At 46.1% G+C, this 14499-nt stretch overlaps 2 protein-coding genes across 2 annotated transcripts; both read right to left on the reverse strand.

Moving 5' to 3' along the window:
* Positions 1-5055: 5055 nt before the first annotated feature.
* LOC310947332 (olfactory receptor 11A1-like) lies at positions 5056-6009 on the reverse strand (the record flags this gene model as incomplete). The annotated part of the gene is made up of 1 exon (XM_083914122.1): positions 5056-6009. The coding sequence occupies one exon, from the start codon at positions 6007-6009 to the stop codon at positions 5056-5058; it is 954 nt and encodes a 317-aa protein (XP_083770248.1).
* A 6052-nt stretch (positions 6010-12061) lies between these two features.
* Positions 12062-13015, reverse strand: LOC310947333 (olfactory receptor 11A1-like; the record flags this gene model as incomplete). The annotated part of the gene is made up of 1 exon (XM_083914123.1): positions 12062-13015. One exon carries the CDS (start codon positions 13013-13015, stop codon positions 12062-12064), a length of 954 nt encoding a protein of 317 aa, XP_083770249.1.
* Positions 13016-14499: the final 1484 nt, after the last annotated feature.

Raw genomic sequence — 14499 nt, forward strand, 5'->3', positions numbered from 1 at the left:
GTTGCACACCATGCAACATTTTCCAAAAGTGATTTCAGATATCTGGCAGATGCTGAATCACGTCTGGGTCGAGTATCAAGATTCAAGATTCAAGAAGCTTTATTTATACTGAGGGAAATGATTGTGCAACAGTTTCAATACAAAGATGAAAGGATCAGAGTAACAATAAGCATAAAAACATAAATCAAACAATGAACTAATGTGACAGAGTGCAACAGACATCGTGGTTAAAAGCAGGTTTATACACTATACAACAATCCGCAGCGTGCAGTTTAGCAGCATGTTGAAATGAAATAAGAACAAACTAAATAAGGGATAACACTGTTGCAGCGTTTCCTACTGAACTATGTTTCAGTAAAGTTATGATCTAAAGTGACATTTCTCAGGACACAGTGTCTCCACTGGTCCTCACCTGACTGTAGATGAATTAAAGAGTTTGACGGCCAACGGAGGAAAAGACTTCCTCCGGCGTTCAGTGTTGCACCGGGGGAGAATGAGTCTGTGGCTGAAGGTGCTTCTGCTGGAGGTCAGCAGCTGGTGGAGAGGGTGAGTGCTGTTGTATCAGTGACAGTGAGGCTCATCTATTTTGGTAAACTCATAAACATTAAATACTAGAATCTGAAAAACCCAACTGTTCCCCTTAAATTGTACCAGCACCGTTCCATCCTTGGGGTCAATCTGACGGCAGCAATTTAAACCTCCAGAAAATGATCATAATCAAAGTTGTTACTCGAGTTTTAATGTCACGTTCTCTGTGTGTGTTTGTTGACTTCCTTAAAATCATTTTAAATTAAACACAGTGCCCCAAACACCTTCTCATCCATCCAGAACACCGACAGTATAACGTGACTTTGGAAATATACATTCATTCATCTTCAACCGTTTATCCCGGGGTTGGGGTCGCGGGGGTGCTGGAGCCGATCCCAGCTGACATCGGGCGTGAGGCGGGGTCCACCCTGGACAGGACGCCAGTCTATCACAGGACACATAGAGACGAACAGAGACAGACGACCATTCACACCTACGGGTGATTTAGAGTCATCAATGAACCCAACACCTGCACGTCTTTGGACTGTGGGAGGAAACCGGAGAACCCGGAGAAAACCCACGCAGACACGGGGAGAACATGGTCCACACAGAAGGGCCACAGCCGGGACTCGTACCAGCAACCTTCTTGCTGTGAGGTGACAGTGCTAACCACTACACCACCTTGTACAGAAAAAATAAAATATCTTACAGTGTCTTAGTGTTTTTACCTGCCTCTTTGTTCCTCACCCTCTGCAGGGCTCAGCTGACGAGGCTGACGAGACACACCTGCAGCCATTCATTACCACCTCAGTATATACACCTGGTCTGGGCGCTGCTCCCCTGCCAAACCAAACTTGAACAGCTAGCAACTATAGCAAAATCTTATGGGTAACTATCAGGCTAACAGAGGTTACTATTATTGTCAAATCGCTTTAGCTTAATTTGAAGAATTAATCAAATAACACCACTTTATACTTGTTTGTAAGTTCAGCTGGATGTCTACTCCTGTGGAAGACAAGTGGAGTTCAGTGGAACAACTTTTGATGATGAATATTAATATCACACAATTGTGGCTAGTTGTCAGGATTAGCATCATTAGCATGCTAACTCCATCATCTGGACCTTGACTGCGGTCATTCATGTGTTTCCAGAAGTGACAAGACGGTTTTCTCTTCGATCAACAGTTCATTCAAATTCTTGAGGAAAAACCTGCAGCCCTCTGTTGGACTCTTGGCAGGTGGAGGTGGTTCAGCTTCCAGCATGACAACGACCCAAAACACACCACTATAAAAACAACACAGTCGCTAAAGGACAGGAAGGTGAATGGCCTACAGCAGCCCAGTCACAGCACGGCACTGTATGTCCATATACGTATTGTCTACGTGTGTCCAAATACAATATTGGACTAACCCCCAAAGCAATTTCAGTCAAAAGCAACTGGACCTGGTTATTTGTCTAGGAAGACGTTGCACCTCTGATCCAAGAGGCTTCATCAGTTCATGTACGCATCTGACCAGGACCAGGACCAGGACCAGGACCAGGCTGGGACTGGACCAGGACCAGGCTGGGACCAGGACCAGGACCAGGACCAGGCTGGGACTGGACCAGGAGCAGGACCAGGACCAGGACCAGGCTGGGACTGGTCCAACTATCTTATGTGGAGATCCAGGTCTTTAACCTCTCACAGGCCGATGATGTCACTGGAACCCTTTGTTCTCTGTCGTTAGAGTGACAGTCGTTGGTGGAAGTAGGTTTGGACTTGGTTAGTGCTGGTCCAGTCCAAGCCTGGTCCTGGTCCTAATCCAGTGGTTGGTGGAAGTAGGTCTGGACTTGGTTAGTGCTCTATTGAGTCTGAACGACAGTGGTTGGAGTCACAGGAGGACGTTTGTGAACAGTTGTTCTTTGAGGTTAGATTGTTGGATGAAGGGATGAAAGGGCAGCATTGTAAACTGGAGAGAAGTGGTGTCTCAGACCTCCACCTCTGGTTAGACATGGTCCAGTCCCAGCCTGGTCCTGGTCCTGGTGTCTCAGACCTCCTCCTCTGGTTAGCCATGGTCCAGTCCCAGCCTGGTCCTGGTCCTGGTGTCTCAGACCTCCTCCTCTGGTTAGCCATGGTCCAGTCCCAGCCTGGTCCTGGTCCTGGTGTCTCAGTTCTCCTCCTCTGGTTAGCCATGGTCCAGTCCCAGCCTGGTCCTGGTCCTGGTGTCTCAGACCTTCTCCTCTGGTTAGCCATGGTCCAGTCCCAGCCTGGTCCTGGTGTCTCAGACCTCCTCCTCTGGTTAGCCATGGTCCAGTCCCAGCCTGGTCCTGGTGTCTCAGACCTCCTCCTCTGGTTAGCCATGGTCCAGTCCCAGCCTGGTCCTGGTCCTGGTGTCTCAGACCTCCTCCTCTGGTTAGCCATGGTTTCTCTTCTTTTCCTCCTCTTTCAAACCATCTGTCCTCTCTGTCCAGGATGTGGACACTGTTGTCATCAAAGGAGTGGGCTTTCTCCTTGAGATGTGAGTGGGCAGCAGAGTCCAGGACAAAGAACCAAGTCCAGTTGTTTTTGACTGAAATTGCTTTGGGGAGAACGACGACCTGGACACATGAGAACATTTTCACAGGAATATTGGACTAGACAACCCTTTAGGTTTACATCATTATTTTCTCAGCCTCCACCTCGAGCATTATTTTGGAAACACCTCAGAGTGAACCTGTCTTTAAATAATATGCACATCTCGGAAGGCAAAGCTCTCGATCTACCGGCCAATCTTGGCTCCTACCCTCACCTGTGATCATGAAAGCTGGGTCAGGACCCAAAGAACCAGGTCCAGGTCAGGACCCAAAGAACCAGGTCCAGGTCAGGACCCAAAGAACCAGGTCCAGGTCCAAGCGTGTGAAATGTGTTTCCTCAGGAGGGGGTCTGGAGTCTCCCTTAGAGAGAGGGGGAGAAGTTCAGCATCCGTGAGGAACTCGGAGTAGAGCCGCTGCTCCTTTGCGTTGAAAGGAGCCAGTTGAGGTGGTTCAGGATCATCTGGTAAGGATGAACCCTGGGCGCCTCCCTAGGGAGGTGGTCCAGGCACGTCCAGCTGGGAGGAGGCCTCCGGGGAAGACCCAGGACCAGGTGGAGAGATTAGATCTCCACACTGGCCTGGGAACGCCTCAGGATCCCCCAGTTAGAGCTGGTTAATGTGGCCCGGGAAAGGGAAGTTTGGGGTCCCTGCTGGAGCTGCTGCCCCCGCGACCCGACCCCGGATAAGCGGATGAAGATGAGATGAGATGAGATCTCTGGGTGTAAGTGTATCCGGCCCTGTGCAACAGTTTTAAGTAGGGATGGACCAATAAATCTTTTTCAGTCCCTGTCCGGACACTTGCGCTTTGGGTATCGGCCGATACCCAGCACTGATCTGATCCCAGTGTTTAATTAATAAGCCTCATTCCCTGTGTGTAACAACATCAGGCTGAACTTCAACATTGCTTTTATAACTTTGTTAAACAATTTTTAACAAATACATATGTTGTGATTGGTTCTGGACAGTTTCTCTCACCTTTTTAATCGTTGTTGTTGTTGTTTCCCTCTGTCGGTGTTTTTCTGTATGTGCTTTCTTTCTGTTTTCTGGTTTGAGTTTGTGATTCTTGTTGGCACTAATCACCTGCCACTCTGTACATCAACCCGGTCCTGAGCCTCACTCAGTGCCGGATCATACCCTGTCCTTACCCTGATACCACCCTGTGTACCTGTTCCTTTTGTGTCCATTCATCGTGTCAGTTTGTATCTAGTTCTTTGTGTTTTTCCTTTGTGTTTAAATCACCTTTTTGTAAATTAGTTTTATTAAATTTGTTAATACCGTGTCTGCATTTGAGTCCCCTCCTCCGTGTGTTCTCCGTCGTCACACATGACAACATATATAGACACAGATTTACTGAATTATATAATTTATCTTTAACAAGAAACTTGGTAAAAATCTTCAAAATTAACGTGAATTAAAATTCAAGGAAAACTTTTGTGTGTGGCAACAAACCGTCCAAATTGAACCCTCCTGTTCTCCTTGGGGTCAATCAGACGCCATTTAATGTCTAACATCGAATGTTGATGGTGTGCACTAGAGTCATATCTTGGTTATTTGTCATCCAGGGTGCGTAAACCACATGATCACGTCACCTTTAGAAACAGCCTTTTCCATCCTTTCTCTAATTGAATGCTGATGCTCACTGGCTCCCTAACTCGGGGTCCCATCAGGGACATGGACCCCATAGCATCAGCAAAGCACACGCAACAATCTGTTCTGTTCACGCAGTGATGTTCCTTTTGCATTAACACTCACAGTCTGTTTGAATAACATCAGGGTTTGATGTGTGCAACAAACACAAGAAAAGCAATCAAGATGTCCCACTGAGTCCTCTTTAACTCATGACACAAGGTTTTTATTGCTTCAGAAATTCATTCCTGGAACTTTGTTTCACTTCATCAGATCTCACATTAACAGTTTCTATGATTATGTTGCAAAAAAATCAACACCTCAAACATTAAAACTGAGACTTTAGTGGTTAAATCGACATGACATCTCTGTGACAGACCTTCATTTTATCACACAGGACATGTTTACATGTTTCCCGTATTTTTGACATTTGCAATCCGTACATGACAGGATTCAAAAGTGGCTGGATGATGAGAAAATACACTGACAGAATAATACGCAGCAAACTGGGAACACTGGTCATATCGAATCTACTCTGGATTATTTCAAAGCAGCAGCCAAAAGAAAAGTTCAGGAGGGAAGCGAGGTGAGGTGTGCAGGTGCTGACAGCTTTCTGTCTGGTCTGTTTACAGCCAGAAAAACACACTTTGAGGATTTTCATGTAGGAGAAAAGGATCGGAAGTAGAGGAACCAAAATGGAGACAGCAGTGGCACAAAGTCCATAAATGTTATTCACTGTGATGTCCGAACATGCCAACTTAACAACAAGGTAGTTACGACAATACACGCTGTTAATGATGTTTCCACAAAGTGTCAAACGGATGTTTAAGGACAAAGTTATTAAGGATTTCACAAACGAGTAAAACCATAAAACAGCAATAAAGATAATGGCCTTCTTAAAAGTCATACGTGTGTTATAATGTAGAGGACAACATATAGCAAGATATCTGTCATAAGACATGACGGCTAAGTTACAAAACTCTATATTTGCGTAAGTGTACACACAGAAAATCTGCAGGAAACAGAAAGAAGTAGAAACAGTGTGAACGTCCGAGAGGATCTGAACCAGGAGGAAAGGAAACAACCCTGTGCTTCCATACAGTTCATTCACAAACAGGCTGCACAGGAACAGGTACATAGGTTCATGTAAGCTCCTGTTCATACAGATGACCACGATCAGAAATGTGTTGACTGCAACAATAACAATGTATAACATGGCAGTTAACATGAAAAACAAGTATCTCAGAGTCCCTACATCTAAATAAGAGCTGAGGATGAAGTACGACAAAGTGGAATTTACCATCTTTCCTGATTTAACGGACAAAACAAACTTGTAAAAATGTTCGATTATTATTGTTTTCAACACATAATTTACAATTTCCTCCAATTGAAGACACGTTTCCTAATAACAAAGGCATCATCTTCACATCTGCTGAGCTTCACATTGACAACACTGCTTCTGTTTTGTTTTAAATGATCAAGAGCACAATTAGAAAACAAACCTCAAAGCTCACAGACGGCACAAACTTACCCTTCACTCATCAGCCTCACACAAGGTAAAGATAGATTTAAATAGATTATTTAAATGACAGAAACACAGCTCAGCATGTGTCAGCTGCTGTGCTGCAGAAACTAAAGGCACGCTGCAGTGATCTGCTGTTTATATCCTTTCCTTCGCCCAGGGTTCACGTCTCACCCTCTCTCTAAGGGAGACTCCAGACCCCCTCCTGAGAAAACCCATTTCGGCCGCTTGTACCCGCGACCTCGTTCTTTGGGTGATGACCCAGCTTTCATGACCACAGGTGAGGGTAGGAAAGTAGTGACCCCCTCACCCCAGACTCATCCCGGCCGTTTCACACTCGGCTGTGAACCGATCCAGTGAGTGCTGAAGGTCCCTGACCCACGACGCCGTCAGGACCACGTCAGAGACCAGATCCTCAGCCCACCCAACTGCAGCCCCTCCCCACCACCACTACGCCTCCATATCCTGTCCATGAAAACCACAAACAGGATTGGTGACAGAGTGCCCCCCTGGAGGAGGCCGACCCCCACTGGGAACGACTCCGACTTACTGCCCAGGATCCGGACACAGCTCTCTCTTTGAGTGTACAGAGATTGGACCCCCTCAGAAGTGACCCCTTCACCCCAGACTCCCCCAGGACCTCCCACAGTATCTCGCAAGGGACCTGGTCATGTTCCTTCTCCAGATCCACAAAGCTCATGTAGACCGGATGGGCACACTCCCAGACCCCCTCCAGGATCCTGGAGAGTGCAGAGCTGGTCCTGGTCCAGGTCCAGGACTGGATCCACCTGGTTCCTCTTCAGTCTGAGGTTCTACAGGACCAACCTCCTTTCCAGCACCTTGGAGTCGACTTCACCAGGGAGGCTGAGGAGTGTGATCCCCCTGTAACTGGCTCACACCCTCTGGTCCCCCTTTCTGAACAAGAACCACCACCCCGGTCTGCCACTCCCTCGGCACTGTCCCAGACTTCCACCAGTGTGTCAGAGACGTGTGGACCAGGACCAGGATCAGGACGGCCCCTCCAGACCCAGAGCTTTCAGCATGTGTGGATGCAGCTCATGGATCCTGGGGCTTTGCCTCTGTGGACTTGTTTCCTTCCTCAGTGACTTCTGTCAGAGATGTTGACGATGATCCCCATCAGCCTCCAGCTCTGCCTCTACAAAAGAGGGCGTGTTGGGCCCATTCAGGACTTCCTCAGAGTCCTTCCACCGCCCCATGACCTCATCAGCTGAGGGCACCAGCGTCTTCAGACCTGTGGGGACCTCAGAACCACCTCCGGAGTCTTCTGGGAGACCAGATCCTGAAGGCCTCCTTCTTCAGGGGGACCCCTGACCCCCGGGGTCCACCACGGTGGTCCAGGGTCACCGCCCCTTGAGGCATCTAAGACCTTGAGGCCACAGCTCACCGCTGCGGCTTCAGCAGTGGAAGCTTTGAACATCGCCCACTCCGGTTCAATGCCCCCAACCTCCACAGGGACGCCAGAAAAGCTCCTCCGGAGGTGTGAGGTGAAGGTCTCTGGGACCGTATCTACACCCAATGATGCACAGTTGATACAGCTAAAGGCCTAAAAATGATCAATCTGAACATTAGGAGTCTTCTCCCAAAGATCGACTGAATTAGAGTCTACATGATGAAATTCATGATAGTCATTCATTCATCTTCAGCCGCTTGTCCCTGTCGGGGTCACGGGGGGCTGGAGCCGATCCTAGCTGACATCGGGGGGCGTGAGGCGGGGTCCACCCTGGACAGGACGCCAGTCTATCACAGGACACATAGAGACGAACAGAGACAGACAACCATTCACACCTACGGGTGATTTAGAGTCATCAATGAACCCAACACCTGCACGTCTTTGGACTGTGGGAGGAAACCGGAGAACCCGGAGAAAACCCACGCAGACACGGGGACAACATGCAAACTCCACACAGAAGGGCCCCAGCCGGGGTTCAAACCAGGAACCTTCTAGCTGTGAGGCGACAGTGCTAACCACCAGACCACCGTGTCACCAAATTTGTGACAGTGATATTTATATTAATAACTTTGCATTAAATAGAGCAGATTTGTGAGGGTTCTGTGTCTTGGTGTTTTCACCCCGGCCTCTTGGTTCCTCACCCTCTGCAGGGCTCAGCTGACGAGGCTGACGAGACTGACGAGGCTGACGAGACACACCTGCAGCCATTCATTACCACCTCAGTATATACACCTGGTCTGGGCGCTGCTCCCCTGCCAGATAATTCAGTCTTGTTGGAAGAGCTGACCTTTCTCTTCTAGTGAGTTTTTTTGCTGCAGTCTAGCTCTAGACTAAACTAGATCTAATGTTTTCCTTTTCAGTTCTTCGTTCTTCGCTGCTTTTTGCCTGAGTTTGCATAAACTGGAAGAAAACTCTTTTGTTTTATGCACCAAACACTAAACTGGAAGAAGCTTCCAGTGGTTCCAGTTAATCTTTAAATGCATCCATCTCAACTACTCTTCTTATTTAAAACAAATATAACTTCTAGTTCATGTGAGTTTGTCCAAATTAATCTAGAAAAGCAAAAAGATGTCGCTTGGTCACCTGCCGCCCTAATATCTGTTCTGACTGTCAAACACAACTATATGCTGACGATGAAGTGCTATATACTTAAAGGACTAACAAGTCTGCAATTGAACCCTTCAGTCAGACCTAACCTCTGTTCAGAAATGGCTCATTTTAAATAAAAATACATCATGCAGTATGTTATCTGGTACCAGGCAAGGCCTTGGTGATGCTATGGATCTGACTACAGTTTATCATTTAATGAAGGATCAACACTGGAACAAGTGTTGAGCTTTAAGTACTTTGGTGTTTGGCTCGATCCAACTCTTTCATTAAAGCAGCAAATTGAGATGATTTATAAAATACTCAGCTATAATCTAAGCTTTTCTTTATCGTCTCTCAACTTTGACTACGAATACGGGACTATGCTGACATTGTATATCAAAATACATTTGATTCACATCTTCAACCCCTCGAAGTAGTTTAAATTAGACTCTGCAGATTTATTTTAAGGTGTCCATGTTGAACGCACCACTGTTTCCTATGCTCAAAGAAGCTTCCAATGGTTCCAGTTAATCTTTAAATGCATCCATCTCAACTACTCTTCTTATTTAAAACAAATATAACTTCTAGTTCATGTGAGTTTGTCCAAATTATCTATCTCATCTCATCTCCAGCCTCTGATCCGGGATCAGGTCTCAGGGGCAGCAGCTCCAGCAGGGACCCCAAAATTTCCCTTTCCCGGACCACATTAACCAGCTCTAACTGGGGGATCCTGAGGCGTTCCCAGGCCAGTGTGGAGATCTAATCTCTCCACCTGGTCCTGGGTCTTCCCCGAGGCCTCCTCCCAGCTGGACGTGCCTGGAACACCTCCCTAGGGAGGCGCCCAGGGTTCATCCAGACCAGATGATCCTGAACCACCTCAACTGGCTCCTTTCAACGCAAAGGAGCAGCGGCTCTACTCCGAGTTCCTCACGGATGCTGAACTTCTCCCCCTCTCTCTAAGGGAGACTCCAGACCCCCTCCTGAGGAAACACATTTCGGCCGCTTGTACCCGCGACCTCGTTCTTTCGGTCCTGACCTGGACCTGGTTCTTTGGGTCCTGACCCAGCTTTCATGACCATAGGTGAGGGTAGGAACGAAGATTGACAGGTAGATCGGGAGCTTTGCCTTCCGGCTCAGCTCTCTTTTCGTCACAAAGCAAAAAGATGTCGCTTGGTCACCTGCCACCCTAATATCTGACTGTCAAACACAACTATATGCTGATGATGAAGTGCTATATACTTAAAGGACTAACAAGTCTGAAATTGATAGGTTGGTCACCTGCCACCATGCCAAACTACTTTTCTGTGGGAAACCCTGCGTTATGACTTTATCCTGGATCACACAACATTCACTTTATTATGAACTTATTTTCTTGATTTAGAAGCTGCTGATTTTCTGACATCCTTTCAATATCCTGCACTTTTTATTATCCTGTATCATTTTTGTGATATCGCAAAAACAAAGCTTTGTTGTGAAACAGAAGATGTCTTATGTTGCTAACAGTTTCTGTTTGCTGCCTGTTGTAAAGGTTTATTTGAGACTTTTTCCCCTTTCTTGGGAAATATTTTAACTCTTGAACCTTGGAGTAATTTTGCAAACACAGTGTGACGCAAATGTACTAAACACGAATGAATCACAGAAGAATATAGTGATGTTGCACTAGAGGCATTTATTTGTTTAGGACAAGTCCAGTTGCTTTTAAATGAAATTGCTTTGAGGATAACGATGACCTGGACAAATGAGAACATTCACAGGCTTAATGTTCTATTTGTTTATATATCATCTTCATCTCATCTTCATCTCATCTTCATCCGCTTATCCGGGATCTAATCTCTGCACCTGGTCCTGGGTCTTCCCCGAGGCCTCCTCCCAGCTGGACGTGCCTGGAACACCTCCCTAGGGAGGCGCCCAGGGTTCATCCTTACCAGATGATCCTGAACCACCTCAACTGGCTCCTTTCAACGCAAAGGAGCAGCGGCTCTACTCCGAGTTCCTCACGGATGCTGAACTTCTCCCCCTCTCTCTAAGGGAGACTCCAGACCCCCTCCTGAGGAAACACATTTCACACGCTTGTACCCTTGACCTGGTTCTTTCGGTCATGACCTGGACCTGGTTCTTTGGGTCCTGACCTGGTTCTTTGGGTCCTGACCTGGACCTGGTTCTTTGGGTCCTGACCCAGCTTTCATGACCACAGGTGAGGGTAGGAACGAAGATTGACAGGTAGATCGGGAGCTTTGCCTTCGGGCTCAGCTCTCTTTTCGTCACAAAGCAAAAAGATGTCGCTTGGTCACCTGCCTCCCTAATATCTGACTGTCAAACACAACTATACGCTGATGATGAAGTGCTATATACTTAAAGGACTAACAAGTCTGCAATTGATAGGTTGGTCACCTGCCACCATGCCAAACTACTTTTCTGTGGGGAACCCTGCATTATGACTTTATCCTGGATCACACAACATTCACTTTATTATGAACTTATTTTCTTGTTTTAGAAGCTGCTGATTTTCTGACATCCTTTCAATATCCTGCACTTTTTATTATCCTCTATAATTTTTGTGATATCGCAAAAACAAAGCTTTGTTGTGAAACAGAAGATGTCTTATGTTGCTAACACTTTCTGTTTGCTACCTGTTGTAAAGGTTTATTTGAAACTTTTTCTCTTTTCTTGGGAAATATTTTAACTCTTGAACCTTGGAGTAATTTCACAAACACAGTGTGACGCAAATGTACTAAACACGAATGAATCACAGAAGAATATAGTGATGTTGCACTAGAGGTATTTATTTGTTTAGGACAAGTCCAGTTGCTTTTAAATGAAATTGCTTTGAGGATAACGATGACCTGGACAAATGAGAACATTCACAGGCTTAATGTTCTATTTGTTTATATCTCATCTTCATCTCATCTTCATCTCATCTTCATCCGCTTATCCGGGATCTAATCTCTCCACCTGGTCCTGGGTCTTCCCCGAGGCCTCCTCCCAGCTGGACGTGCCTGGAACACCTCCCTAGGGAGGCGCCCAGGGTTCATCCTTACCAGATGATCCTGAACCACCTCAACTGGCTCCTTTCAACACAAAGGAGCAGCGGCTCTACTCCGAGTTCCTCACGGATGCTGAACTTCTCCCCCTCTCTCTAAGGGAGACTCCAGACCCCCTGGACCTGGTACAATTTGTCCCTGGAGTCATGACTATTGGGTGCATGTCGATGTTTTTAATCCTTTTCAACACATTTCAAGGCAAGATATGAATAATGCATTAACACTTTAGTGGTTAAATCGGCATGACATCTCTGCGACAGACCTTCATTTTATCACACAGGACATGTTTACATGTTTCCCGTATTTTTGACATTTGCAATCCGTACATGACAGGATTCAAAATTGGCTGAATGATGATTAAATACACTGACAGAATAATACGCAGCCAACTGGGAACACTGGTCATATCGAATCTAGTGTGGATTATTTCAAAGCAGCAGCCAAAAGAAAAGTTCAGGAGGGAAGCGAGGTGAGGTGTGCAGGTGCTGACAGCTTTCTGTCTGGTCTGTTTACAGCCAGAAAAACACACTTTGAGGATTTTCATGTAGGAGAAAAGGATCGGAAGTAGAGGAACCAAGATGGAGACAGCAGTGGCACAAAGTCCATAAATGTTATTCACTAGAGGCTCATAACATGCCAACTTCACAACAAGGTAGTTACGACAATACAAACTGTTTATGACGTTTCCACAAAGTGTCAAACGGATGTTTAAGGACAAAGTAATTAAGAATTTCACAAACGAGTAAAACCATAAAACAGCAATAAAGATAATCGCCTTCTTAAAAGTCATACGTGTGTTATAATGTAGAGGACAACATATAGCAAGATATCTGTCATAAGACATGACGGCTAAGTTACAAAGCTCTATGTTTACGTAAGTGTACACACAGTAAATCTGCAGGAAACAGAAAGAAGTAGAAACAGTGTGAACGTCCGAGAGGATCTGAACCAGGAACAATGGAAACAACCCTGTGCTTCCATACAGTTCATTCACAAACAGGCTGCACAGGAACAGGTACATAGGTTCATGTAAGCTCCTGTTCATACAGATGACCACGATCAGAAATGTGTTGACTGCAACAATAACAATGTATAACATGGCAGTTAACATGAAAAACAAGTATCTCAGAGTCCCTACATCTAAATAAGAGCTGAGGATGAAGTACGACAAAGTGGAATTTACCATCTTTCCTGATTTAACAGACAAAACAAACTTGTCACTACCAAAGGCATTATTTTCACATGTTGATTATATTAACCTCAAAACTCACAAGCAGCAGAAACCCACCATTTACACTGTAGCCTCACTGAATAAAGGAATATATCCAAACAGATACTTTAATGTTCCAGTCTAAGTAGAAGTGCACACAGCCTAACAGCTAAAAGTACAATTCTCACGAGGCCAGGGGACGAGGGAAGCAAAAAACAGAGTTAATCCGAGGAAATAATCAATGGAAAGCAGCAATAGTCTGATGTCCAGTCCAGGGCGTACCCCACCTCTCTGCTGACGTTCGCTGGGAATGGCGACCCCGTCCGGGATAAGCGTTTTAGAGAACGGATGGATGGAAATAAAAATATCTCAAAATCTCCAAACCACCATCTGAAATGTTCTTTTGGAAAAAGCAGAGCGCTGCACAGACTGAACAACATCGCTGTCATATGCAACACAACGCCAGCGCGAACACCCTCCCTCCAAAAGCGAGCAAGATGACCGACCCCGTCCACCAAGACTCAAGAATCAACAACCAACACACCAAAGGCCTCAAAGCTGGCGTCGTCTGGAGCTCTCTCCAGCTCCTTTATAGTGAGTGAAAACAGCCGGGTTCAGCCAATCACTGCAGCCGCAGGAGGGGGAGGGGCAGCAGCTTGAGAGACAACATGAGAGACCAGGAACAAAACACTGAACATGAAACCGCAGCACGCACCAAGCAGACGACGAAGGGATCAGTGCTTCTAACAACATCCTCAGTGTCAGACGCATCCTCACTGATCGGACTTCGCCTGATCTTCATGAAACTTGGTGGAAAGGTGAAACACGGGCCGATGCAGAACCCACTCAAACATCAAATAAACATTTAGTGGGACGTAGGCGACAATGGGATGTTCAGGGAGGTTTCACACCTGTAACTTTGGTTCGGATCGAGCTGAAAACACTCAGAAAGTCGTGGTGTGAAAGGAGCTTAAAGGTTCTCTGTGTAACGTCCAGAAACTCCTTGTTATCAGTGACACAGTTGGGCTTTAGTGACCTGCACTCAGCTTCCTGTTGCTCACATCGTCCAAAACAGTAAGACTGAACGTGATTGGTCGGCATCATAGTGAGAACACTATAGTAGGAGGACTGCGCTCAGAGCAGGGGACACACTGATGTGGAATAACTGTTTCTCTTCTGGTACAAGAATAAATATGATTTTATTATAACATGGAGTTGATCCGGACCTGGTCCTTGAGTGACGAGTTTTCCCAACAATAACGCTGTAAAATGAATCACAATGGTATTTATAATAACGCTCGCTGTGTGTAAGTCACTCCACCAGAGGGCACAATAACCAGGAAGTCGGCCAAGTTTCCAGTTTCCAGGTTACGTCACAGCCCGTTCACCCACTGGTGATAAAACTATATATTAACACATCATTACAGAGCTCATGTGTGCAGGGATCAACCCAACAGTGA

This window comes from Echiichthys vipera (genome assembly GCF_963691815.1).
Source record: "Echiichthys vipera genome assembly, chromosome: 5".
NCBI classification, from domain to species: Eukaryota; Metazoa; Chordata; class Actinopteri; order Perciformes; family Trachinidae; genus Echiichthys; species Echiichthys vipera.